General features: G+C 31.8%; 1 protein-coding gene across 1 annotated transcript in view; it reads left to right on the top strand.

The window, feature by feature from the left end:
* The window catches only part of btv (dynein cytoplasmic heavy chain beethoven), an 89,716-nt gene that overhangs the window by 48,494 nt on the left and 15,033 nt on the right, over positions 1–26,189 (top strand). The window contains exons 43-67 of the mRNA XM_089236050.1: positions 1,428–1,579; positions 4,707–4,851; positions 5,185–5,455; positions 6,260–6,379; positions 7,429–7,661; positions 8,130–8,352; positions 8,615–8,757; positions 9,748–9,981; positions 10,290–10,427; positions 11,175–11,304; positions 11,451–11,595; positions 13,953–14,076; positions 16,078–16,199; positions 16,603–16,816; positions 17,675–17,926; positions 18,245–18,343; positions 18,648–18,771; positions 19,066–19,229; positions 19,323–19,577; positions 19,818–19,961; positions 20,691–20,846; positions 22,913–23,032; positions 23,286–23,490; positions 24,602–24,759; positions 25,161–25,286. Coding sequence (XP_089092176.1) covers positions 1,428–1,579; positions 4,707–4,851; positions 5,185–5,455; positions 6,260–6,379; positions 7,429–7,661; positions 8,130–8,352; positions 8,615–8,757; positions 9,748–9,981; positions 10,290–10,427; positions 11,175–11,304; positions 11,451–11,595; positions 13,953–14,076; positions 16,078–16,199; positions 16,603–16,816; positions 17,675–17,926; positions 18,245–18,343; positions 18,648–18,771; positions 19,066–19,229; positions 19,323–19,577; positions 19,818–19,961; positions 20,691–20,846; positions 22,913–23,032; positions 23,286–23,490; positions 24,602–24,759; positions 25,161–25,286 — 4,197 coding nt within the window. The remainder of the gene's footprint in view (positions 1–1,427; positions 1,580–4,706; positions 4,852–5,184; positions 5,456–6,259; positions 6,380–7,428; positions 7,662–8,129; positions 8,353–8,614; positions 8,758–9,747; positions 9,982–10,289; positions 10,428–11,174; positions 11,305–11,450; positions 11,596–13,952; positions 14,077–16,077; positions 16,200–16,602; positions 16,817–17,674; positions 17,927–18,244; positions 18,344–18,647; positions 18,772–19,065; positions 19,230–19,322; positions 19,578–19,817; positions 19,962–20,690; positions 20,847–22,912; positions 23,033–23,285; positions 23,491–24,601; positions 24,760–25,160; positions 25,287–26,189) is intronic.

The following is a 26,189-nucleotide window of genomic DNA, read 5'->3' as shown; positions in this document are numbered from 1 at the left end:
AAATATAGGTAAAAATGTACTATGTTTTTCTTTTTGAAAGGAAATTTCTTATTCAATTTTTCATTTTTTTTAGTTAAATCATTACATTTCTGAAACATTTATACAACTTATTTTTGTTCATGGGATGCTATATCTGGGAATATACAGGGTGGGCAAAAAGTGTGTAAAAACTTTAAAAATTAATAAAAACGGGAAAAATAACCAGAATTAAAAACGGTTTGCAGGGTTAGCATGGCTAGGTCATGGGAGTTTTTTTTAAGACAGGGAAAAATAACTCGAAAAACAGCCGATAGGTGGCACTCATGTACACAAGTCAAAGAAAAAATATGCAAATTAAAGAACAGAATGCCTCCAAATCGTTTAATACAGCAGTATGTGTTCCACATGACCACCACCACAGGGAATAACACATTGCAGGCGAGTCACAAATCCAGCAACGGCAGAGTGCAGCAGGTCCGGATGTATACATGACACCTCTTGGTGGATCGCATCTTTCAGTTCCGACAGATTGGATGGACTGGATTGATACACCCAGGACCGTACCGCTCATACCAGCGCCACCTATCGACTGTTTTTTTTAATTTTTTGTCTTAAAAAGTGACCTAGTGATGCTAACCCTGCCAACCGTTTTTTATTTCTGTTATTTTTCCGGTTTTTATGAATTTTTAAATTTTCTACAGACTTTTTGCCCACCCTGTATAAAGTGCACATTGCATATTGCACAAATAGTATTGGTTTATTATCACTAGTGCAAATTTTATCTTCATGTTGGCTTTTTCTTCATTGTTCAAATCAAATATCCACGCATGAACAAATTGTAATTCTATAATCAGAGAGATGAAATTTTGCACACTTTTTATAAAAGAACCTAGTTTATATATATGGCGATATATATGATTAGAGTTTGTGTGAGGTAAAGTAGTAGAGAGAGAGAGAGTTTATATATATATATATCTGTGTTAGGGGTCATTCAAATATTATGTCAGCATCGGGGGGGGCGGTTTCGGATTTGCTGACTTTTGATTAAAAGGGGGGGGGAGGTTTGAAGGTTGCTTACATAAGCAACTACCCCTTTTTGAAGTTATGAAATATTCTAAGCTGCTGACGAAATTTTGCTGACAGGGAGAGAGGGGTCAGTGTTTAGCTGACTTTTGCTGATGGGGGGGGGGGGTCAAAAATGGCAGAAAATCTGCTTACGTAATACTTGAATGGCCCTTTATCAGGTTTTTGTGTACTTTATGTAGATTTATGCATTAGATGCAGATTTGGCTTTGAATCAAAGTTCTAATTACTGTGAACTTCATTGCGTTAGTTTTGATTTTATGGCACTTTTCGAATATTTTAGCCTTTGAATGAATCTTCAACTCTGGTCATAGAAATTAAAGTGGCATACTTAATTTTTGCACATTTTATTTTTTTACCATTAGGTAATTTCTTTTGGAGGATTTTTCAATGAAAATATGGAGTGGCTTTCTTTAGAAAAAATTCAAATAATTGGATCTGTATGCATAAGAGCTGCAGGAGAAAAGCAGACTTTGTCAGCAAGATTTTCCAGTATCTTTCGCATATTCAGCATTGAGTGAGTATATGTGTATCTCATTTTACCAGACTCTTGAATATTTCACTTGTTTCTCCCACGATGTTTTATTCTACTTTGTTGAAAAAATATAAATGTTATAAAAATGGAAACTTTTTTTAGTAGTCAAATTAAAGTTTTTAATTTCCTCTTTGAGAATTTTGTAAAAATTATCGTTGCACACTTCTTAAGTCATGTTTAAATTTATGTTCAGAATTATGTTAAGTGAACTGCAAAAAAAAAAAAAATACAAATTTTAAGTATGTGAGATTTTTGAAAAGAAAAGCATTTGCAGTAATTTATTGGAAAACTAACAAATAATGAATCATTACAGTGAAACCTGTGTATAATGATAAACCTGCCTATATGATATTTTCTTTGGTCAGAGCAGAATTCCTATTCAGTAGGAAATAGAGCAAATGCTCAACTGTCTACAATGATAACCTGTGTATAAAAATATTTTTTCTAGGTCCCTACAGCATCATTATAGATAGGTTTCACTGTGTGTATTTAGATCACGAACTTGGTACATCCAACATAAAATCAATTACTAAACTTGGTAATGTATACTACATTTTCATCTCTTACAATATGTTGTTTTATTCTTGGTAGTTCAATTAACTGTTAAGCTTGAAGAATTATAAAGAGCTTAATTCTGTGATGTTTGGTCAGAACATGATAACTCCAAAATCACATTTTTGAGATATAAGTATTTTCATTGTCATTTAAAAATCAGAAATAAAGCATACACACAAATGCAAATGAAAATATCATACGTCAGCATCTTGTTTAGCCATATACACATATTTGTGCATTTATCTCACTTCTAAGTAGTTATAACTAGCTAATACCCGGCGACGTTGCCTGCCCTGTAAAAAATTTACATATATATAGCTTATTAATTATTTCTTAATCAAAAAAAATTTCTGCATTAAGTAAGAAAAAATTACTTTTATTTCTAAATATTTTAATTAAAAACTTACAATATTTTTGTTTGTCCATCTGGTGTGTAGATGTACAAATTTTTGGGATTACCAACACGCGAGCAGGCGACGTAAAGCTGTCCATGTGAAAAACAGGGCTCAAGTAGGTTGATACTTGCCACTGCTAACAACTGGCCTTGCGCTTTGTTGATTGTCATGACAAAAGCTAAACGAATCGGGAACTGTAATCGCTTGAAAGTGAATAGCATTTCTTCAGTGATGATTGGGATACATGGAATGAAGACGTCTTCTCCTTTGGCAGTTAGAATCGTTACTTCAATGATGTAATTATGCAATTTCTTCACGCAGAGTCTGTTGCCATCGCAGAGTCTTGGTGTCTCCAAATTTCTTAAAAGCATTATAGGTGCTCCAACTTTGAGGGTTAAGTTGTGTGGTGGCACACCCAAAATATCCAAAGAGTTCAGAAACTCTGCAGCGTCTGTGACAGTGTCAACCGATTTGTAAGATGTGGAGTCTCCCGGAATAATTTTTAGGATTTTATCGTTGACATCGTCATTTTTCGGTGCCAGAATCGCTCTCTCACAAAGCCACTCATGGTTTCAGGGATTTTGTTGAATGTTTGGGAAGACTTTGTCTGCAAGTTCTTGAACACTGAGTTTAACAACTGGCAAAATCCATTTGGAACATAATCAATCCAGTGCTTGGGTCTACAGGAATTCTTCCATTGCCAAGTTTGATCAACTGATGTGAAAATGATATCAGTGCTGGTGCTCCCATGTTGGTGTATAATGATAATTTTTTTTAACTTCATGCCAGAGTGTTGATGATTTGAGGCACTGAGTTCATCAGCTGGCGTTGAACATTTTTATTCCCAGTTTTGTTGTCGTAGTTGTTGTTAGTGACGTCATATGTCCAGCTTGTGCAGCAAATATTATTCAAACACCTTTTAAGCATTTTTTAAATTGAAACTATACCTCTAAAATGGGTGGTTGATGAGATAAAGGCCACATTAGCACTTACAGGACACCCTGTATATAGGCAAGCAAAAATATCTGTCACTTCCCGGGTTTTCTTCAATTACTGGGAGGATTGGAAAAGTGGCAAACCATTATAAAGGAATAAACTGTTATAATGTATAAACAGTATTAAAGATGTGATAAACTATTGTAAAGGCATATACACGTCTGAAACGCATTGTTGGGAACCACGGTAACCAAAATAAACATTCGGAAAGTGATTGTTGAGGCCCCAAAACCATTGTTGCCCCACAGTTTTTCGCCCATTTTGGGCATTTGTCTAGCTATGACGAACTTTTAAGTAGCCTACGATTCAATCCTGGTCCTGTTTGGTATATATGCAAAATCTGTGGCGACGATCTGTCTAAAACTGTAGATTTGTATAAAGAACAGACATACTTTCACATTTATAAAGGTTAGCAAGACTTACTACTAAATCAAAAAGCTATTTTTTGGAGATATCATGTTCTGACCGAACACCACAGAATTATTTGTTGCCAATGCCTACTTGTTTTTTTAAGTCCAATATGCTAAACCAGAGATGCCCAATCTTTTGGGGTTCTTTGTAGCCACATTTGAAGAAAAGAAAACTGTTTTTGGTCACACTGGCAGAGGAAAAACTGTTGTAGGCAACATGTAAAAAACAGAAAATAACTCCCAAGCTTTAAAGTTAAATTCCCCATTCCAAAACCAATAAAATGAGTAAATCTATTTTCCTACGCTGGAAAAACGCTTGAAATTTATCTGAAGCAGTATTAAAAATATCAGTCATTCAGTTCTTTCAGTTTAATATCTGTTTGTTAAGCCACATATTTATTACTGGTTTGGGCCATGAGTTTTGCACCACTGTTCTAAATGCTTTAAGCATTTATTTTTTAGGAATGTTTAAAATTCAGTTTTTTCAAATAGACGGTCATGTTTAGATTGATGTATAAGATTTTATTAGTTATAGGGATTGATGTGTGGTGTATGTTGTGTATATGTACTTGATATCTAATCTGCTAATTATCAGTATCAGATGTATTTTATTCTGTGATTTGATAATTAGTAGTTTATTAGATAATTAACTCAACTTACGTATCTCAAACATTATGTATACTGTAGTCAATATGCTTATACTTATCCCACCCTTATTATAGAACTCTCTCTTTCTTTCTTTTTTATAAATAGGTACCCTTCAAAAGAACAAATTCAAAGAATATACAGGGCTGTTTTATATAAATTTCTTCAAACCAAGTTGGAAAAATCTGAAAGTTCTTGGGTTAGACATGCAATACATCGCCTCTCGGACAGCATGACTCAAGTCTTAGAGATGGTAACATTTCATTTTACACATCTGATTTGCATCTTCATTGTTTAGCTGATTTTTCTTATTTAGAAATAAGAATGATGAAAAGTTGAATTGCTACAATACTGTATCAAAGTCCAAGTATTTATCATTTCAATATATATACAACTTAATTTTTATTTATGCTGAATCTCTTTAGATGTTTTTTTTTTTTGCTGTATTCAAAATGTATCCATATCTTATGATTGTTCAAATTTGCTTGTCATATATTTTCGTTAAATCATGTTTTATTTGAAATACTTTTTTTGTTTTAAATGTTTCGTGAATTTGTTTGAATACTTGAATTTGCTTTTAATGTAGGTTAGGTATGAGTATTCTTCTGATGACCAGGTTCACTACGTTTTTACCCCAGCAAATCTGACAGAATATGTTCAATATTTGATGCGTTATGATTTTGAAAGTTTCAATTCTTCTCATGAAAATCTTATGAAAGAATTAGCTGGCATATGGGTCTATGAATCATGTAGGATGTTTCGTGACACGTTAGTTGATTTCACATCAAAAGCAAAGTTTGATGCAATACTATCTGAATTGTTTAAACATGAGTGGATTGAAGTTGCAACATATTCAGGTAAACTCTTACTCCGACAATTTAATTCATTAAGACTACTATACAAATTAGCAGTCAATTTTTGTGCTTATTTAAGGGTTATATTTATTAGAGTTTTATAGAGGAAATAGATATTACTGTACTTTGAGATAACTGGCCACTTCATGAAACATCTAGACTTTGGATATTTATTGTAACAAATATCCTTTAGAGGTTCACCAACACTTTCTGTTGAATACCTTTCCTCATTAAAGACTCCAATGAAAATATTGACAATATACATATGCACTCATAGTGGTAGTAGACTGCATAGAAAATGGCAGGTGAAAGCACTTGTTTACTTAAGATAAACACATAGTGAGGAGGGAAAGTGAAATGAAAAGTGAAGTTGACTCTGAGAGTAACCTATCGATAGTTAGGTGTTTGGAATCATGTAGAAAGTCATGGTTTTGAAAGTTTTTAGAACTTCAGTCAGAAAAATTCCAATAATGCTAAAGTAAAGTTAGAAAGAGTGACATAACAACCTAGCTGTTATAATTGCAGCAAGGTTTTGATGCATTGAAGAAAAATAGTGAGGATTTTTCAGAAATTGAAAAGGCTCAAAGTAAATCATAAATTGCATCAACTATTCTCTCTCAACAGTCTGACATCTATTTTTATATATTTTTTGCTCTTTATCTGAGAAAGAGATGAAACTTAACCCCTACATTTCTTGCAGTGAATAAGATAAGTGCAAAGTATTCTTAACGTTCCTCCAAAACATGTTAAAAATGTTTTATGCTGAGAAAATCTTTTTAAATTGCATTTTTATTTATTTTCCCGAAGCTGAGGACTCATATTTCATCTCTGATAACAGAGAAAGACCTGTTACATTTGGGAAACAATTGAAGAAACTTAGTCAAGATGATTGGAAATCCGTCATTCAAAAAGAAATAAAAATATTCAGTAAGTAATGCCCTTGTAAAAATTATTTATTCTGCTAGTTTGAAATATCTGAAATGTGTGTTTTTGTTCATATTCAATTTATTTTTCTGTAGACTGAGTATAAAGCTGGATTAAGCTAATAATTTTTTATTTATTTTTTCTTATTTAGAATATTTTAGTATTCATCAAATGTTTTCATATAAATAATCTTATTTAAGGACTGCTAGCAGAATTGAAGCTGAAATGAAGATTGTTGCAAAAAAAAGTCATTGCAGATGTAAAGTATTTTCTTAAATGTCATTTACCAAGGATATCTTGTAATTTGTCCAAGGAATGTTTGAGTCATTTGAAAAGACATCCATGCTGGAACTGGAATTTAAATTCAGCTTTGCACAACTAAAATCATTATATAATTGTCATAATATGTATTTAAATATGATGCAAAATTTTTCAAATACAAAGCCACAATAGGCAAAATGCCCAATGAGGTGGCTGAGAAAAAGATGCCCATAACAAGTATGGATGTCATATATTACTGAAATACAGCAACCCAATTAAAAATGCAATAAAAAAAAATCAAAAATATTTTCATTATTAATTATGCACAGTAAAAATGAATTAACGTAATTAAACATTTTATAAAAGAATTTTATTAATTAGGACATTTTTAAAATACTATTGAAAACAAGGCTATATTTTTAAGTATGATTGTTTTTCTATAGCATGATTCATTAACAAAGTCTGTGATGATAGGTTTTTTTTTTAAATGCAGGCTTATAAGTAACTACGTCTTTAAGTTTTTTAATTGTATAATCTAGATTACAAAGGATTATGGCCTCTTCATTGGGCATGACTTTCTATTTTGAAGTAGAACAAAAATATACATTTTTAAAAATTTTATTGCAAATTATTATCTTAAGAATGTTATAATGTCTCTCTCTAAATCAGGATTAAGACTGCAACTTCAACGTCTGGTATTTATTTTCCTAAATTGTATTATATAATTGCCAATTTTGCAAAATATCTGTTCATTGTTTTGGTAATATCTCTATAATTTCTTATTAACTCAGGTGACGAAGTTGAGGAAACAAACCTTGTTCTCTTTGATGACATGCTGGATAATATGGCTTTCATTGACCGTGTACTCACCTTAGATGGAGGTTGTTTGCTTTTAGCAGGAACCAGTGGGGTTGGTCGTCATACAATAACAAGGATTATTGCTCATAGGCATAAAATGAAAATTGTGTCTCCTAAAATTCACAGCAATTATAGCATACAGTCTCTCAAGAATGATTTAAAGAATGTAAGCCTGACGCATAAAGTTTTATTTTTAAAACTATTTTTTTAATGTTGGTTAATCATTAAAGTGTTATTTTTCTAAGTTAATCAGAAAATCCTTAAACTACATGGTTGTTTAGGTTCCCCCATAATTTTATGACTGAAGCAGATTTTTCTTTTTTTATTGAATCCACATCACAACTGTTAAGATGCAGTGTTTTTTGCTAGAACTCTGCAATTTTGTTCATTTAAAAAATGCAGAAACAACTCAAAAACTTGCTTTGCAAAGTTTTGTTCAAAACACCCATAATCCTTAAAGGCAGAGCTGAACTATCTGAGGTTAAAAAAAGAATACCTACAGCAAGAAAAAGCAACCTAGAAATTTGTATGTACAGGGTCTAAAAGGATTTAAAAAAGCATCAACTGCTAAATTTTGTTTCTATATGGTTTTAAATTTTTATTCTTACAAATGTTTGATTTATAATCCTTATAGGTTATGCAGGTTTGTGGAATAGAAGGGCAACATGTTGTATTGCTGCTCGATGATCATCAGCTGCATGACACTCAGTTTTTAGAGCTGATCTGCAGTCTACTCTCATCTGGTGACATTCCTGGCTTATACACAATCCAGGAGCTGGAATCAATTTTAAATCCACTCAAAGATGTAGCATCACAAGAAAGCTGGAGAGGGTCCATGTTTTCTTACTATACAATGAGTAATTTAATTTCATATATTGTTTTTTTCCCTTTTCTGTGAAAAAAAATTTATTCATCTCTTTGGAAGCATTTTTTTAAATATTGTTTTCTAATTTTACCCTTTTTTTTTTTTATAAAAATCAAGAATTTTTAAAATCGCATGACAACTGAATTATTCAAATCTGAATAAAATGAAATCATTGTACAAAAATGAATAAAATATATAAGTATTGTAGCTCTATGTAATTTTATTATAATTATCAATTTTTTATGAATTCACAGGAGTGAAGAAGTTTCTGCATATAGTTTTTGTTATGGACTTCGCTGATCAAAGATTTTCTGTGAAATGTAAGATGAATCCATCGCTTTATAAATATTGTTCTTGGCTTTGGATGGAAGGGTGGAGTGAGAGAAGTATGATGCAGGTAGGCAGTTTTTAATAACACAACCTTTTTATTTTCGTTAGTACACTGATTATTAGAGACCAGAAGTTTGAGCACTAAAAATTGTAAAAATAGGCTCTAAAAAAAGATTTGTAACTGATGTGAAAAAAAGGAAAAGAATAAGTGAAAATGAATATATTATGGGTCCGAAAATGAATAAAATGGCTAAAACATTTACTCCATCTGTGTTTCCATATCAGATTGTAATGACTGTATTATTAGCCTAACTTGATAAGTTGAATATTTGATTGGATAAGTTGATACTATTATGTAAAAGAAGTTATTGTGATTCTTCAAACTTTGGTCAGAGGCAATTTTATTCAACTAGATACATAATTAGCTTGCAAATAAAATGTTAACTAAACTTAAAGAACAATAATTATAATAATTATGTTTTAATTGGAATCTTTTCTTACAATCTTGATGTGACTTTGATGGTATGTTGATTCCTATCTGAAAACTATGTTTCTAGCAGAGATGAAGAGTCTGTTTCATTTATGCCTGGCAATACAAAGTTTTGTCAGATGTCTATCTCTCAACCATTAACTCCTAGATTCTCTATAAATTGTAGATTTGTATAGAGAACACATAAACACATTCACACACGCAGTAAGTTGGTATGGTGAGAATATAAATTGTTTTAATCATTAGAAATAGTGAATGTAACTATTTTCTCAATCAGGAAGTCTACTATTGGAACCAATAGCCTAAATAATGATCAGAAATTTGATCTAATACACAGTAGTTTTACCTTGTTGAGGGGAGGGGGCTACACAAAATTTACTGTATACATCCTGTGGACCAACTGTTGGCTACCCCTGATGAAAATTTCTTTATCATTGATGTTTCAATGATAAACAAATTCATTGATATTTGTTTATACATATTGAAATTTCATTATTTATTTGCTTCTACATGTTTCTTTTATTTTACTTCTTGTCTGTTTCAGTTGCTTTAATTTTATTTTTGCAGATTCCAAAACTGTTATTACAATCAAAAATGAAATATGGCTTGAATTGGGAAGAGAAGGATGATGACAACGATGATAGCAATGACGAAAGTCTTTCTTCAAAGTTCTACAAAATCCACTCCATGAGTCTTGAGAAGAACATGACTCCAAGAAAATTTCTTCTGTTTATCCGGACTTTTGAATCAATCTATACTGATAAAAGAGTAGCTATAGAGCAGGACAGGCCTCACTTACAGGTTTTTATCCCATAAGAATTAAAATATTATTATTATTATTCTTATTTGCATGGTTTCAAATGGCTATATTGCTTAATTTTTTAATTGAGATTCAACTTCAGAATTTTTTAACTGCTAGCTTAATTAAATTTTTAGTTTGTGTTTCAAGCATTCCGTTTGCCTGTTGAAAAATTTCAAAACAATGACAGGGATATAACTCTTTTGTTCAAAATTTACAATTGATGTTTTCTAAAAATATGGTCTTGATGAAGGAAATGAAATTATTTAAACAATGTTGCATTACCTTGTTCTAAATCTGTTTTTTTCAGGCAGGTGTGTCAAAACTGAATGAAGTGCGAAACAGTGTTGATATTATGAAAAAAGAAGCAGCTGAGCAAAGTTCTCTTCTAGCAGAAAAACAAGAAGAAGCTGACGAAGCTCTTAGGCAGATCACATCTAGCATGACTGTTGAGTAACTTTTTCTTATTTTTTTATCCTCTGTTGCTTTATTTGATCCTATTGATCACTGAATCTAGGGATATCCAGGCCATATGACAATATTTGCTTATTTTAAAATCCTATTGACCATTGTAACAATGAACATATTTTTGAATTATTGTACACACACTATAAACCACCAAGGGTTTATTAACCTTCACGTGGCACAGCAGAAATCGCTAAACCCCATTCAAAATGCCATACCTTTTCAAATGAAGTTGACCTCCTGATTTTCAATATGTGCAAACTAAGAGATATAGGGAAAAGTGTCCATTGCAAAATCAACTATACAAAATGTCTGTGCTTGTCATTGCCCAATAAGAGGTTTTTAAGGAGGTGAGATATCTCATCAATGCCACTTATAGGGTTAAGCTGCAATTCAGTAACTTTTTGTGTTGTTGCATATGATACTGAAAAGTAAATTATTTAGGCCTACTAATAGCTTTACAAGTTTCAAAATCAGATTTGAAGTATTTTTATTAGTTTTGATTGCTAGAATGGAAAGATCATATTCAGTACTGTACAACTATAGAAAAGAAGGTAGTTATAATTGTGTTGTTGTGTTGTCTAATATAGTGAGTTTTTACATAAACTGGTTGTTTTTTTTTTTGGCTTTTACTATATTTAGTCTAACACACTTTTTAAAATTTTTATATGTGATTTTCAAAGTAAAATAGAAATGACCATTCATTAATAACAACTGTCTTTCTTCTCAGAGCTCTGGTGATCAGAAAATTGAATTGGAAAAACTGAAAGCTCAAATGGAAGAAGAAAATGTGAAATTAATGCACCGAAAGAAGGAAATTGATGTAGAACTTTCTGAAATTGAACCGCTTGTCCAAGAAGGTGACACTGAACTTTATTTATTTCATAACTTAACAAATAACAGACTTGCTTTGGAAAAAATATTATTTCTTACCTTTTTTTTGCATCCCTACTTTTATATGTTTAATGAATATTTTAATATAACACTTTATTTTTTTCACTTGTAGCAAAATCTGCTGTAGGAAGTATAAAATCAGAATCTCTCTCTGAAATAAGATCTTTACGTGCTCCACCTGTTGTCATCAGAGATATCTTAGAAGGAGTGTTGAGACTGATGGGAATTTTTGACACTTCATGGGTCAGCATGAAAAGGTAAAGTAATGAGCTTAGTGAAAATAAAGTGTAAAATATAAATCAGATATTTCTTAACACTAGAAGGACTAGTACCTGTCAAAATGATCAGAGGTTGATTTTCACTATAAAATCTCAATTTTCATTAGTGTTTTTTTATGTTTAAATGTAGATATGAGTGCAGGTAAGCAACATAATATAAAAACTCAGTTTTCCAAATAAATTTTATAATTTTTTATTTTTAACCTCTTTGCTCTAGAGGCACACATATGTGTATCTATTTTTTCTTAACGATTTTAAATGCTTTTTAATGATTCTTTTTGAAAGTCAAGACTTGGGGTATGCATAAGGATAGCTAATTAATTAATTAATTATAATTTCCTTTCTTTTTAAAGGCCATTTTGACATACAATAAACACAAATCAATCAAAAATATATTTTTTAATTGCCGGTTTTAGCTCAGTTTTGAAGAGGAAAATACTTATCTAAAAGTTCCTCATTGCATAACTGATAGAAAAAATATTTCCATTCTAAACGTTATAATTTTGATTGTATTTGCATATTCACACTTTCTACACTTTTCAATACCTTTGTTACATTAGAGATCCTTTGTTACATTAGAGGAAAATTTATTCAATTAATATTATTATCATTATCAATATTTATTCTTATAAAAGTTATTGCATTGCAGGACCTGACACATCTATCTTTTCCCTGGTACAGTAGCGCTTGTTTTTGTTGTTAGTAAAATTCAGATTGGATACTTAAGTCTCTTTTTTAGCTAATTTGGAGCCATCTGATCAACACTATACTTAATTTCATTGTAAAACTCAATGGTTTTAGGAAGTTTTCTCACTTTGAGAATATGTATTCAATGCATTGAACGTAGTAGAAGAATATTTTCCTTTTCTTACCCAGTAAACATAAAATATAACGTGTTTGCAGTGCCGTAACTAGGCAGGTACAACAGGCGCACTCACACAGGGCCCACTTGGAAGGGGGGTCTAAATGCAAATTCTTGCACAGGAATGCTAGTTACAGTTATGCATGTTTGTGTATAAATGCATCAAACATGTTTCGCATAAAGGAGTCTCTGATAAATTTTACATGAAATTTCTTTACGGTCTTTTATTATTATACCTGCCAAGGCAGTATTATTCTGCTTCAGTATTTTAGCAAGCATTGATAAAGGAAAACAAATTATCACGTGCTGAAATTTCTCTACTATCTTTAAGATAAGATTCAATGATTTGCATCACTACATTTTTGGCATATTAGTATTTTTATTTCGTAATTAATCAATCATTAAGGATGTTTTCAATTAGCTAAAGTGAGCATATCTATATTAGTTGTAGTTTGACGCCATGATCCAATGAAATATTTGCTGGACTATGAAAGGGCCTGTAATGTTATTAGTCACACTATATGCTTATCACCATGACCAGTGATGGCCCTTCTAGGTATAACTAAAAATATCTCTGCTGATTTTTAAAAAAATTTATGATAGTTGGACAGCGTAATATTCACATTCCCAACTTTGAGGCGCAAATACAGGCAGATCTTCCCATTCAAAAGTCTTGCCATAGAGAGCAACTGGCTAATAACAGTACAATTATTCAATCATTACACTACACTCATAGTTATAAAAACTGATTTCATTACATGTAACAAGCATTACACCGAGACAAGCTTCATGTATTCATAACATGTATACACACACATTTTCAACATGTACCAATTCATTAGAAGTTTTGCAGAGGAATGTGCATGAGGTGCGTGTGTGGTTTGGTAGTATTAGGGTAATATTTAAGCATTTTTAGAAAAAGTCATGACATTTCAACATTCTAAACAACCTGGTTGATCATGAAAATTGAGCGAAAAGATGAAAAATGGTCAAAATGACCGGCATGGTCCTTCTAGTGTTAATTTTGTCTCCAAATTAGCTGTTTTAGAATTTGAAATAAATATTTTGTGGCATTTCATCAATCAATCTATAATTAGCTTAATGATGATAGAAATTCTTCACAGACATTAAATTTCTCAATTGCTTTTAATAATATAAGTATGAATCGCGCATGTAAAAATCATAGAATGTCATTGAAGAAGTACAAGCAAAATATAATAAATTAATTTAATTTTTTTATCTAATACAATTGCCATTATATCATAAAGATTAGCTTGCACACAATTTAATCAATTTTAGAATTCCTTAGTACAAATGACAAGAATGACTTTTTGTATAAAACAAAAATTGTTATTTTACTCACAACTCATCATTAATCAAAATAGGTGGTTGCTTTTGTTAAGCCTGATATGTATATGTTTATACAATAATTTTGTTTCAAGTAATCTTATAGATATGTTTTTGTATTGTATAGTTTTCTCTCTAAAAGAGGAGTAAAGGATGAGATTATGGCTTTTGATGCTCGGAGTATTTCTTCAGACATAAGAGAAAGTGTTGAACAGCTTTTGAAGAAAAACGCTTCATCTTTTGATGACAAGGTTTGTCATTTTTTGGCCTTTCATTCATTTTAGGCCATTCATATTTATAATCATTGAACTTTCACTAATTTATTATTTTTTTATTATTGGTTTATCAATTATTGTAATTGTTTGGTGTCTCTGCTATTTTCATTTTTGGAGTGTACTGTTTGAAAAATGCTGCAGCTATTATATTTTTGTGTTCTGGAAAAATACTGTCCCAAAATTTTTGAGGGAGAAAAACTTGATTGTTAAACTTTCAGAACCAATAGAATTTACATGAATTAAATATAAAAATAATAAAATATGATACGATATCTCAGTTCTCAGAAAACTTTGTCATTATGGGATGATTACTTGATGATGATCAAGTGGCCAATTTATGAAAATGATTCCTACTTTACTGCATACCAGGCTTCAATTATTTGATTATTTAACATTCAGGATAGTCATGTGGCCAAGTAGCATGGTGAGCCGGGTATGCAATGGGCATGTGCAGTTACTAAAAGAACTCAAAAAGGTAAAATGAAATTTTATTTCCTTCATTTGTCAAAAATTTTATAATAGAAGTGACAAGAGATGCATAACCGACAGCATAGTCTAGCACAATCTTTCCCAATCAATGTGCCCCGGCACCCTAGGATGCCACGATGTCAGCTAAGGGGTGCTAGGAGATATTATGGAGATAAATAAAAAAATATCACGGTCCACAAATTAGTTACTCTCGCACATTACAGAAAGACAGAAATATCTGAGGTAAAGGTACGTTCACTATCTGGTTGCAGTGTCAGCAATGTGAGCTTTGGCCTGAGTTAATGCTAGTTGTCCATGTACGCCCCCCATTCAGAGCACACAAGCTCTACAGAAGGAGGATTCATTGGCTTTGTAGTCTAGGTCGCTCACTGGGCAAGTGAGAGGATGTAAATTTGATTTCTCCTGCAAGGCCAGTTGAATTTTCCTTCTTAGACTTATCTTCACATCAGCCAGCTGTCGAAACCTTTGTAGTAATAGCGGAGAGTGACATCATCTCTGGATAAGCTGAAAGACCTCATTTGTCATCACTTATCAAGATTGCAAGATGCGATAGATATGTACTTTCCATCTCTTTCCACTGAGAGTTTCGACTGGGTTGTCTCATCATTTGATTTCGCAAACAGTGCAGAGGAAGTAGATTTCACTGCTTGCAAACGAGATGAATTTATTTATCTTTGCGATGATTCCACGCTCTATGGTAAGTTCACCTAGAATGAGGTGTCAATGACTGCTTTTTGGCTTCGACTGAGGGAGGAGTATCCTAATTTAATGAAAAAGCAATTAACACACTTTGCCCTTTCTAACATATCTATGTTAGCAAGCCTTTTCTGCTGTGGCGACAAAAAAAAAATACAAAGCAAGAAATAGACTGCAAGACCCTTGAGGACGATATGCATGTTTTGTTGCCTACTTTAAGACCTAATATCAAGTATCTGTGCTCTAAGCATTAGTCAGTTTCACATTGATGATTAATCGAACAAAACTCTATTGATGTATTTTCATTCAGTGATTTTTGTTGTAGTAAACTGTATTCACATAAGGAAGGGTACTCCAAGTTTTTAATGTTATTCCCAAGAGTGCCACAAGCTTCAAAAGGTTGAGAAACACTGGTCTAGAATTGAGAGCATTCATTTTATTGACAATAAAAAAATTCATTTAAATATTGCATACCGCTTTGTTGTGTCTTACATACCACCCAGGAATTTCAAATTAGCCTATATAGACTAATTAATTTCTTCAGGAGAAAAAATCCTATAGACCACTTACTGGGATGGTCTCAACTTATGTTTTGTTGCATAACACTCTTTCAATTTCATATGTTTCATTGAAATTAAGATGTTTCTTCTTAGTGAAACGAAAATTGTAAGTGAAAAATAGTGTTCATAATAAATATTTATTAATAGTAAAAAAGAGTTTTATTGACTTGTGGAAAAATTTGGATGCTATTATTGAAAATTGTATTAGCTCTAAATTGTTATTGAATTTCAGAGTGCCAAGCGGGCATCAGCTGCTGCAGCTCCATTGGCTACCTGGGTTAAGGCAAATGTCAGATACGCAAAAGTATTAGAAAAAATTGGTCCACTAGAAAAAGAGCAAGCTAAATTAAAACAGTTGAGCACTTTTTAGTTTTATAACTAAATATTATTAACTTATTATTTTTTTTACATTCATGTTTATTAGATACAAGTATGATTATGTAATTAATGAATTTGAATTATGATATGAATGCTCAATTATATTTGATTCAAATTGCAAAGGGTAATCATTTTGCAAAAGAAATGTTTTGTGACAGTGAAACAGTTTTAAATGCTCTGATTTTTTGTTATGTTTGCGATAATTTGTATTCCTGATTCATTTATTCAGTTGCAAAGTATTCATGTCAGGAAAGAGATAAAAATTAAAACCACAGTTATCATAAAGAGAAGGAATCATAAATGAAAAAAATTTCATCTCTCATCGCATTATGTTTTATCAAATTTTACATTTATATTTTGCTGTATGTAATTCCTGCAGTAATTTGTTGATGACTGAAAAGAGGATGTCCAAACTCAGTTCAGCTCTTGTTGATGTTGAAGAAGAGGTTTCTGTACTCAGAGACAAACTGAACAAGTTCACTAAAGAAGCAGCTGAAATAGAAATTCGCCTTAAGCATTCTAAAGAAACCATTCATGCTGCGGAGTCCTTGATCAACCAATTAAATGATGAATATTTGAGATGGTCGCAACAGGTATACTTTATGTCTTTATCAAGATTATCAACTTTATGTTGAATTTTTTTATGTTATACAATATTGTATTTTGTGCTCAGCTTCATATGATTTACTGTTATTTCAATATTTTGTCTTGAAAAAAAACAACATAAGATGATCCATGTGGGGATAGCAGAGTAGTTTATCCTGATAGATCAATGAAAAAAATATATACATATAATTTTATAATGTTGCATTTAAGTTATCTTTATATATACAGAGTGGGCAAAAAGTCCATAGAAACTTTAAAAATGAATAAAAACCGGAAAAATAACCAAAATAAAAAATGGTTTGCTGGGTTAGCATTGGTAGGTCACAGAAATTTTTTTGACAGGAAAAAATAATTCAAAAACTGTCGATAGGTGGCGCTGGTACGAGTGAATTCAGTGGAAATATGCAAATGAGACGGTTATAAGAACTTGTGCTCCTAATCCGCAAGCAGTTCACCGTTGTAAAACGTGTATGTGGACCTTCTGCCGTTGCTGGATTTGTGACTCACCTGCAATGTTATCCCCTGTGGTGGTGGTCATGTGGAACACATACTGCTGTAATAAACGATTTGGAGGCATTCTGTTTGTTATTTGCATATCTTTTCTTTGACTTGTGTACGCCAGTGCCACCTATCAGCTGTTTTTTTAGTTATTTTTTTCCTGTCTTAAAAAAATTCTTGTGACCTAGCGATGCAACCTTGCAAACCGTTTTTTATTTCGCTTATTTTTCCGTTTTTTATGAATTTTTTGTTTCTACAGACTTTTTGCCCACCATGTACAAAAATTTAATGTTATGACATTACTTTTTGTAACTTCATTAGTGTGATGAATATTTATATGTTTTCAGCTGGCAGATATAGATGATGAATTGAATGAGCTGCCTTCAAAATCAATATTAGCTGCTGCGTTCATCAGTTACCTTACTTCAGAGCCGGAGGATGTCAGGCAAAATGCCTTCAATATTTGGTGTAAAGAATGCAGAATAAAACTTTTCTCTTTTGCAAATTTTCTGAGTTCAGATAGAGATCAACTGACATGGAGAAATGAAGGTCTTCCATCAGATAGATTATCTGTGGAAAATGCTATAGCTATTCTCAAGGTATAAACTTGTGTGTGTGTTTTTCTTTTTCGTTCAAATCATAACACTATTTTATTTTAAAAAACTCATTACTCGGTTTTATGCTTTTAAAATGTTATCATTTCAAGCATATAGTCATGTGTGGTTCAATCACAAACCACCTACTCACACTTAATTGTTGAAAGTTAAAATTATTTTTAGCAAATAATTCTAATTTTATTTTGGTGTTGCATCTTTCAAATCCATGTGGTTTTTTCTGAAAAAAAAAAGATTTCTAAAAAAAAGAGAAGGAATTCACATACTGGGTTTAATGATACACATTTCTCTTTATTTTGACAGAATAAGCTTTGCACATTCATTATTGATCCGTCAGATAAAGCAATAGAATGGCTTCAGAAACACATGAAGACCACACCAGTTAAAGTGATTTCTCAAGATGTATGTATTTTTCCTCCTTTTTTTTTGAACTAATTGGAATTCCGGGATCACATTCAAATATGTCATACCTCATCATGATTGCATTTACACACTTTTGTCTAGACTCTGCACTATTTATTTTAAGTCTTTATGGTTCAATTATGAGGTTCTTAGTCTTATGGTTCAATTGTGCCCTTATGGTTCAACATGAGGGCATGTATTATTAGAAAGCTTCCTGCAGCATTTGCTTGCTTTTTTTTTTTAAATAGCATTCTTTATCATCCATTTTAGTTTATATTTGTGAAGTTATTCTCTCATATTTTAGGATGTTAATGCATTGTCAAGCATTGAATTTGCTGCTCGATTTGGCAAAATTTTAGTTATTAAAGATGTTGATACAGTTAGACCAGAACTTTTCCCTCTCTTAAGCTCAGATTTATGCTCTGATGGTATGTACTTCTGTGTTCAATTAATTTTTTTTTTCATTATCAATGTTTCATTTTGACCGTGTGTGATTTCATGTATTTTATGGTTTTAATCTCTGTCACAATAAAAGTGGGACTCTTACATAAATACAGTAATACCTAGAGTCATTTTTTGTATTCTGAGAGCTCAAACTGTTTTGAGTGTTATAATACGAACAAGAATTCAAAATGTCCACTTATATTACAAAAAGTACTCTTTTGCACAGAATTCTTCAATCGTGAGTGATAAAATTGTATTTCATTTCTATCTTTAAATAGGACTGCAACATTCTGTACAAATCGGGGAGAAAACGGTTGAAGTAAATCAGAATTTCAAGTTGTTTCTGGCAACAAGGAACTCCTCAACAAGTCAGCCCTCTTACATGTATTCAGTTTTGAATGTTGTCAATTTCAGTGTTACCAAAGAGGGACTTACTAACCAAGTATGAATTCTTTTTTTACATAACATTTTCAAGACAGGGTGTTGCCTTTAATTTTTTTGTAACAAAATTTCTATATTCTATTTGAAAACTTAGTTGTTGGCTGCTGTATTGTCCGAGAAGAAACCAGAATTAGAAGAACGGCGGATGCAACTTCTACATCAGGAAGAAGAAGGGAAAGTTCAGCTAAATAAACTACAAGAACTTCTGCTTGAAAAACTAGTTTCAACACATGGAAACATTTTAGAGAATAAAGAGTTGATTCTATCTCTCAATGAAACGAAATCCAGCAGCACAGAAATTTCTGCAGCTTTGAATGAGGCTCGTGCTCTCCAGAATTCATTAGAGGAAGTTAGTACAAATTTGTTTTATATGTTTGGTGTGCAAGTGTTAAAATGAAAATTTTAAAGATTTTATGTTTTTCAAGCTATTTGCCTTGATCTTATTGCCTGCTATCTTACCTGCAGTATAGTACTAGATAATACGACACCAGATACATAAATATATTTTTTATGTCAATTGGCTCTGTATCATATATATATATATATATTGAAAATTATCATTTTATATATATATATATATCATATGTAGGATCGCCAAGTTTATTTACCAGCAGCTGAATTTGCCAGCACTTTGTACTTCTTGATTGAAAAAATGAAAAAGTTGAACATTATGTATCGAGTTAGTTTATCTTCTTTTCTGGCTCTCTTTCGTCAAGCATTAACCTCTAATAAGGTGAGATATTTTTTTAATGCATCTTATGTATATGTAACTTCTTTTTGCTATGGGACTTTTTTGTTCTTTTCTTTTAAGGGCTTGATATTTGCTGATTGTTTCTTGAAACGATTTCCATTATTTTTAGTAATAATGCTCAAGTGGCATAATGGTAAGATGTTCATCCACCAGCATGAATTTTGCCATCAGGTCACATGTTAGAACTGGGGGAAAAATAATAGATACCAAGATGTTTTCCCTAACAAGCTTGAGGAGACCACCAATAAATGGTGCCTTCATTTCGAACCCAACTCATTTTTGGCTGTAAATTGCAGTATAGCAATATGGCAGAGTTTGTGTTTGGTGAAATAGTATTTTTAGTATTTATTAAACTTTTTCAACTAACCTTCCCCATTCCCTTGTAAAGTAAAATTGTAATGCTCAACTTATGGGATGGGAAATATTTGAATGATGAATCCTCCAGCTTAAGCTTGCTGGCTTAATTGTAAATGTGAGTTGGGAGAATGAGAACTATTCCTCTCATCCTGGCCTTTGATGAAGATAATTGTTTTCGTTTCTTTTTAATGTTCGATTTCATTTTTTTTGTTTTTTTTGTTCTGTTACGTGTGTATGATACCAGTTATGTTATTCAATAATATCATCCAAAAAATTGTTTTATTGAACTTCATTGTTATTATACATTCAATTGAAAAACATTATATTTAATAACTTTTATTTTTCACGTTTCAGAATTCAGAAAGTGAGAAAGAAAGCGTATCCAGTTTAAAAAACAGTCTCCTCAGCTTGGTTTATAAGCATAATTCCCGCTCGTTATTCAAATCAGATCGTCTAACCTTTGCTATGCATTTGGTTAGAGGTATTTTCCCTCAAATGTTTCAAGATAAGGTGAGGCAACTCATTCTACATAAAATTAAGAGTAACACTCTTCAATACTTATTATGTTAAGCTCATTATCACCAAGTATGTAAAACATGCACAGAGGCATTTTAACATTTTGAAACCCATAAAGGTTTGAAAATTCTAATTTGAGAGAAACTTCAGTTTTTTTTGTGTTTTAAACCTCAAATTTCACTTGTGTATCTCTCTCTATTAATATCGTCTACAATATTTCACATAACTGACAAAGAAAAAAATCAATGTTCTTTAATATTCGTTTTTATCCTACCTGATCAATAATCATACCTTTATTTTTGTTGCAAATTTGTGCTTTAATTCTTTCATTTCTGTGAAGATACATAGATTGTGGATAATATATTTTGACTGTCCTTCATACAGGTATATCAGTTTGAATTACGTAATTAACATGATTATATACTCATGTTATTGATTATGTTTATACAGGGTGTCTCAGCAGTAGGTTTACAAATTTCTAGGAATGGTGTAGGTTACATCTAGATCACATGGTTTCCAACGTGAAAGCTCGCGCGGAACCCTTGATAGTTATGAGGCTATTCCGCAGAACCCTCACAAATTTTGAATATTTTTTCAATATACAGGGTGTCCTAAAAGTCCGCATTCGTTCTGCGAAACGAAAATACTCACTTGCAGTAGATAAAAGTGTAAAAAAATATATATATTTGTGAGTTACACATAGTGCGACCATATGATCCATATTTTACGGGGCAGAATTACTTTTTTATAATATTTGGTTATTTTTCATCATTTCAATGAAAATGTTAATTTTGTCAAGCTTGCTAAAAAACTCACTTTGAAATTTTTAAATCGTGAATTCGTTATTTTAACAAGCTATGCGTCAATGGAAATGTCTGTTTTTTTTCTGTTTTCTTTATTTTTTATTTGGTCATCCTAGTTATACATATATAGATTCAGGATAATGAAAAACATGCTCATTTAACCTTTTTTTCCCAATCCACATTCATTTTCTGAGCAATAGGACCGTTACTTGCACAGTTCACAGCCGATTCTGAACAGCTTTATTGTTTCTCACCGAGAGGTTTGAACGTCAAACGTTTGGTGTGCAGACTTCCTTCAATAGCAATGCGCTGTTCGATCATCATGGCGGTTAAGCTATGAAGAGAGACTTCATTTTTTGAAAATGTTTACTGGAAGAGTGCAGGTGTCGAGGGAAGGATATACGATTGAAGTGTTTGAAATTTTCAAGGGGTTGGATAAAATGAACCATGAGTAATTAATACATCGTCAATCAACTGCTTCAACAAGGGGGATACCAGTATTGATTGGTAAGAGAAAATTCTACGTTGTGATGTTGTAGGGAGTTTTTCTGTAATAGGGTTGTTATAATAAATGGAATTGAGTTTTCCCCTTATTGTGTGGGTTGCTGTATTTTTGATATAGTTTAGATATGTGTTCCATCCATATTTTTTATGAGCATTTTGTCTATGGCGGTCTTTGTATTTGTATGGTCGGGAATGCTTTCCTGGAGGCACAGTAGGACACACAGAAAACACCAAAACACACACAGAAATACCACAACCACATAAATGAATATGTGTTTCATTAATAATCGTACATCAACACAATGTAACAGAAGTCAAAGTAAAATCACTCAGAAAAATTTCTTGGCCTGGGGGCCCGTGATGCTCTTAAGATGGCCCTGCTCTGCAATGCATGCAACCAGTTCCTAATCGCTGTTAACAGAGGTGTCATACACTAGTGTTTTGTTTGATATGTCTCTGTCTGGGGGGGGGGTCGGCAGGAGATTATAATCAAGGCATGATAGATAGTGATTGAGCAAGCCAATGTACCAAAAGCCCGGAACTCCTACTCCCATGCAATGCCATGTACCGTTTGAAGAATTTACAAACCTGCACATACATTGCTGTATGATTCTGAATTGTCTGAGTGCATTTTGCCTTCTCAAGTTTGTAAACCTAGTGCTAGATACCATGTATAATTCCATGGTAATTGATTATATAAAGATAATTTTTTCCCTATTTAACAATTTTTTCCTCTCTTTTATGACCATATAGGAATGGGATGCTTTTATTGGAATGCTTATCACCGATACAAAAATTGATGTCAAGACTGCAAGAGAAAACTTACCGAGTTGGATTCCAGAAGATCGCATTCTGTCAGTTATGCTACTCAAGGTAAAAAAAAAACCTTTTCCTACCTTGTTTTGCTTATTTTATTACTTTTTACATGATGGAAATTTCTAAATTTTTTATAAGTTTTGATGAACTTGTATCTAAATCATGCAATGCTTATGATGAATTTAACAAGGATATTATAAATAATCCACCGCCTAAGGGAGTGATTGTTTTGTAAAACTTTTTCCAGTCATTATTTATTACCTTTTTCGTTATGCAATTCTCAATTATTTTTTACTCATTGCTTTCGTAGAACACATTTCCAGAACTATTTGCCAACTTGCAGCTAGAAAAAGAAGATATGTGGCAAAAATTTTCTACCAGCAATCAATGTGAAGAGAATATTCCCATTAATGTTTCTCGTCAGATGAGCACATTTGAACAGCTTCTACTAATCCAAGCTCTGAAACCTGATCGTTTATTAAGTGCCATGAAAAAGTTCACTTCCCAGGCTCTAGGTAAAAAAATATATATATATTCCTATTGGCATATTCAGCGTAATACAGGCTGTTTGTAACTCTATAATTGGATGGGGGTGGTATCCAACCTATGGTCACAATTCACTCAGCGTCAGAAAATAGAAACATTTCCAACAAGCCCAAGTCCTCGCTTTTGACACCATTTCTGCTCTATGCCACAGACACAGCACTTCTCCAGAACATAACCATCAATCATTCAAAAGCATTGCTGTACGAGACACTTGTAGACTCTATGGAAGATCTCGTTGCAAGAATCCTTGTTGAATCAAACAAGATCAGTACAATACGACACTAGGAGTCCACAAGAGAGTTTGCCAGTCTTTCATTCATTCATTCATTCACCAATGTGAACTGTACAACGACATCCTTGAACATCTTCTTTGAGTTTTTCACTGATCTTCATATGATAATTTTATATCATTATGTTTCTTTTTTTTTCACTGTTAAAACTTCAACAAAGAAAATGTACTTTACACTTTTCTGAATCTGAAACTCTGAGTGCATTGCAACCATAGGTTTCATTGTTAGTGTTGTTCGTTTTGATGGATACTATCACCCCCTCAATTTCTTCCAAACAGTTTATCAACAAAGTTGATAATATAATACTTTACTATAATACTATATACTGTAACTGTAATACTTTATTAGGCAAAGTTTATCTATTCTTCCACAGTTTATGAACATCTTATATATGCAGCATTTTTTTAAAGGTTATAATAAATAGTTAAAACAATTATATTAACACCATTGCTGCTTAATTTTTTTAGCATTGTCCGTCAGGTGTTATGAATGTATCAATCAGGATAATTTAAATATTATCCTCATCTTTGAGATATGTAATAAAATACATTTTTGTTATTATTTTAGTGATACAGAAAATATTTGAATTTTGCTTTTTAATTCTGTTTATAGCTGCTGAATCATTTTAATTTTAACAAAAAAGGTTTGGACCTACTTTTTTTTTCATTTGCTGTTTTCTTTTTATAGATATGATGTAAAATAAGACTTTTATGGAGTTGTGTTGTTCAACAAAATATTTTGTGAATGAATAAACTGTGGTTAATACCTTACCCTCTACTTATTTTTGTAGATTTTAAAGGTCTGCATTCTTATGATGAAAGTCTCAGGAGCTTGGTAAATACTCCCTGTTCAAGCCCGATTCTTATCATCATCTCTGCAGGAGTAGACCCGTCTCAAGAATTGCAGGAACTTGCAGAATCATTTGTTGGTTCACAAAACTATATGCAGGTGACTAATCACATTTTCTGTGGGAATAATCATATTTTCCCTAAAAACTTTTTTTTCTATCTTAGGTACATATGGCCTATTGAAGAAAATTAGATTGATCAATCTATCCTTAAAATATATTGTTGTAAATTACACTGTTATCAAAATGCTTTATTATTATAAGATTTCTGATATTGCTTTGCTATCCAAAATGAGTCTGAATTACTTCACCAGAATAAAACGATAATGAGCACTGATGTGGAAAAAATCACCAAGAGCCTCTAGAAAATATAATTAAGCTATGATCAGAATACACAATTTTGAAATACTTTCTTCAGTCAGATTTGATTTTAAAACTATATCACAATCATTAGTTTTATGTTTTTTTGGTTTTACAGCTATGTTCCAAAAATTATTTTCAGGTATCCATGGGTCAGGGTCAAATGGATATTGCAGTGCAGTATTTGAGAAGATGTGCAACGGAAGGGTTTTGGCTGTGTCTCAAGAACTTACACTTAGTGATATCCTGGTTGCCAAAACTTATTAAGGTTTTTCATTTGTATTTATTTTTTCTATTTATATTTGTATTTATATATTGTATGTATTATTTTCTATTGATATATACAAATGATTCTTTAAGATCATTGTAAAATTTGCTTCAACTAAGTTGTTATACACTATAACCAATGAAAATGGAAAATAAATAATTTAATTTTTTTTAAATTGTCATTTCTATTAGTTATGACATCTAAAAATGCAAACAATTGATAAAAGAGGGAAGAGATTTCTTTCAGCCCATAATGAAAGATGAATTGTCTCTTGTGGTATGTAGGTAGCACACACTTGCTCAGATTGCAAGAGGACCGGGGTTCAATTCTTGGAGGAGATAGCAAATTTTTCTTACCAAGTTCACCCCTCTACATAAAACCCAGAAAAGTTTCTTTCCTATGTATATAAATTGATAAAACATTTTATTTTCATCACAACTATTTTATGATTCCATGAAAATTGAGCAGTTTTGTCACTTCTGTAAAAAAATATTCTGTATACTGCACTCAAAACATCCTCTAGAGTTGAATGTCGAATATTTTTTCCTTTCACTTTACATTTATTTTCTGTCTCTTCATTAAGACATTCCCAAAGTTTCATATAGTTTTCTGATTGGGCCATTAAAATTATAAACAGCTCAGAACATTCCAACTTCAATTTTAGACTTTATTTATTATTTAGGATATCTAGCCAATGATTAAGTTTTACCCAGTGCCTGTTTCTCGCATGGGTAAATGAGGTATGTACTCAGTGCCCACAAATTAAAGAGGCCTCCAGAATTCCAAAACTTAAGAGTTTGTTCTGTGTATTCACTTTCATATCTTGCTGAATTTTTCAATATAAAATTGAATATATTCTTTCAAGCACGAGATGAGACTTGGCTATATCATATTGGATGATCC

The sequence above is a fragment of the Pholcus phalangioides genome, unplaced genomic scaffold (genome assembly GCF_987345545.1).
Source record: "Pholcus phalangioides strain wild (caught in Gottingen) unplaced genomic scaffold, Ppha-v1.0 ptg000009l_1, whole genome shotgun sequence".
Taxonomy (NCBI): Eukaryota; Metazoa; Arthropoda; class Arachnida; order Araneae; family Pholcidae; genus Pholcus; species Pholcus phalangioides.
Note: the sequence above shows the minus strand (reverse complement) of the source record. Positions and strands in the feature narration are given on the sequence as shown.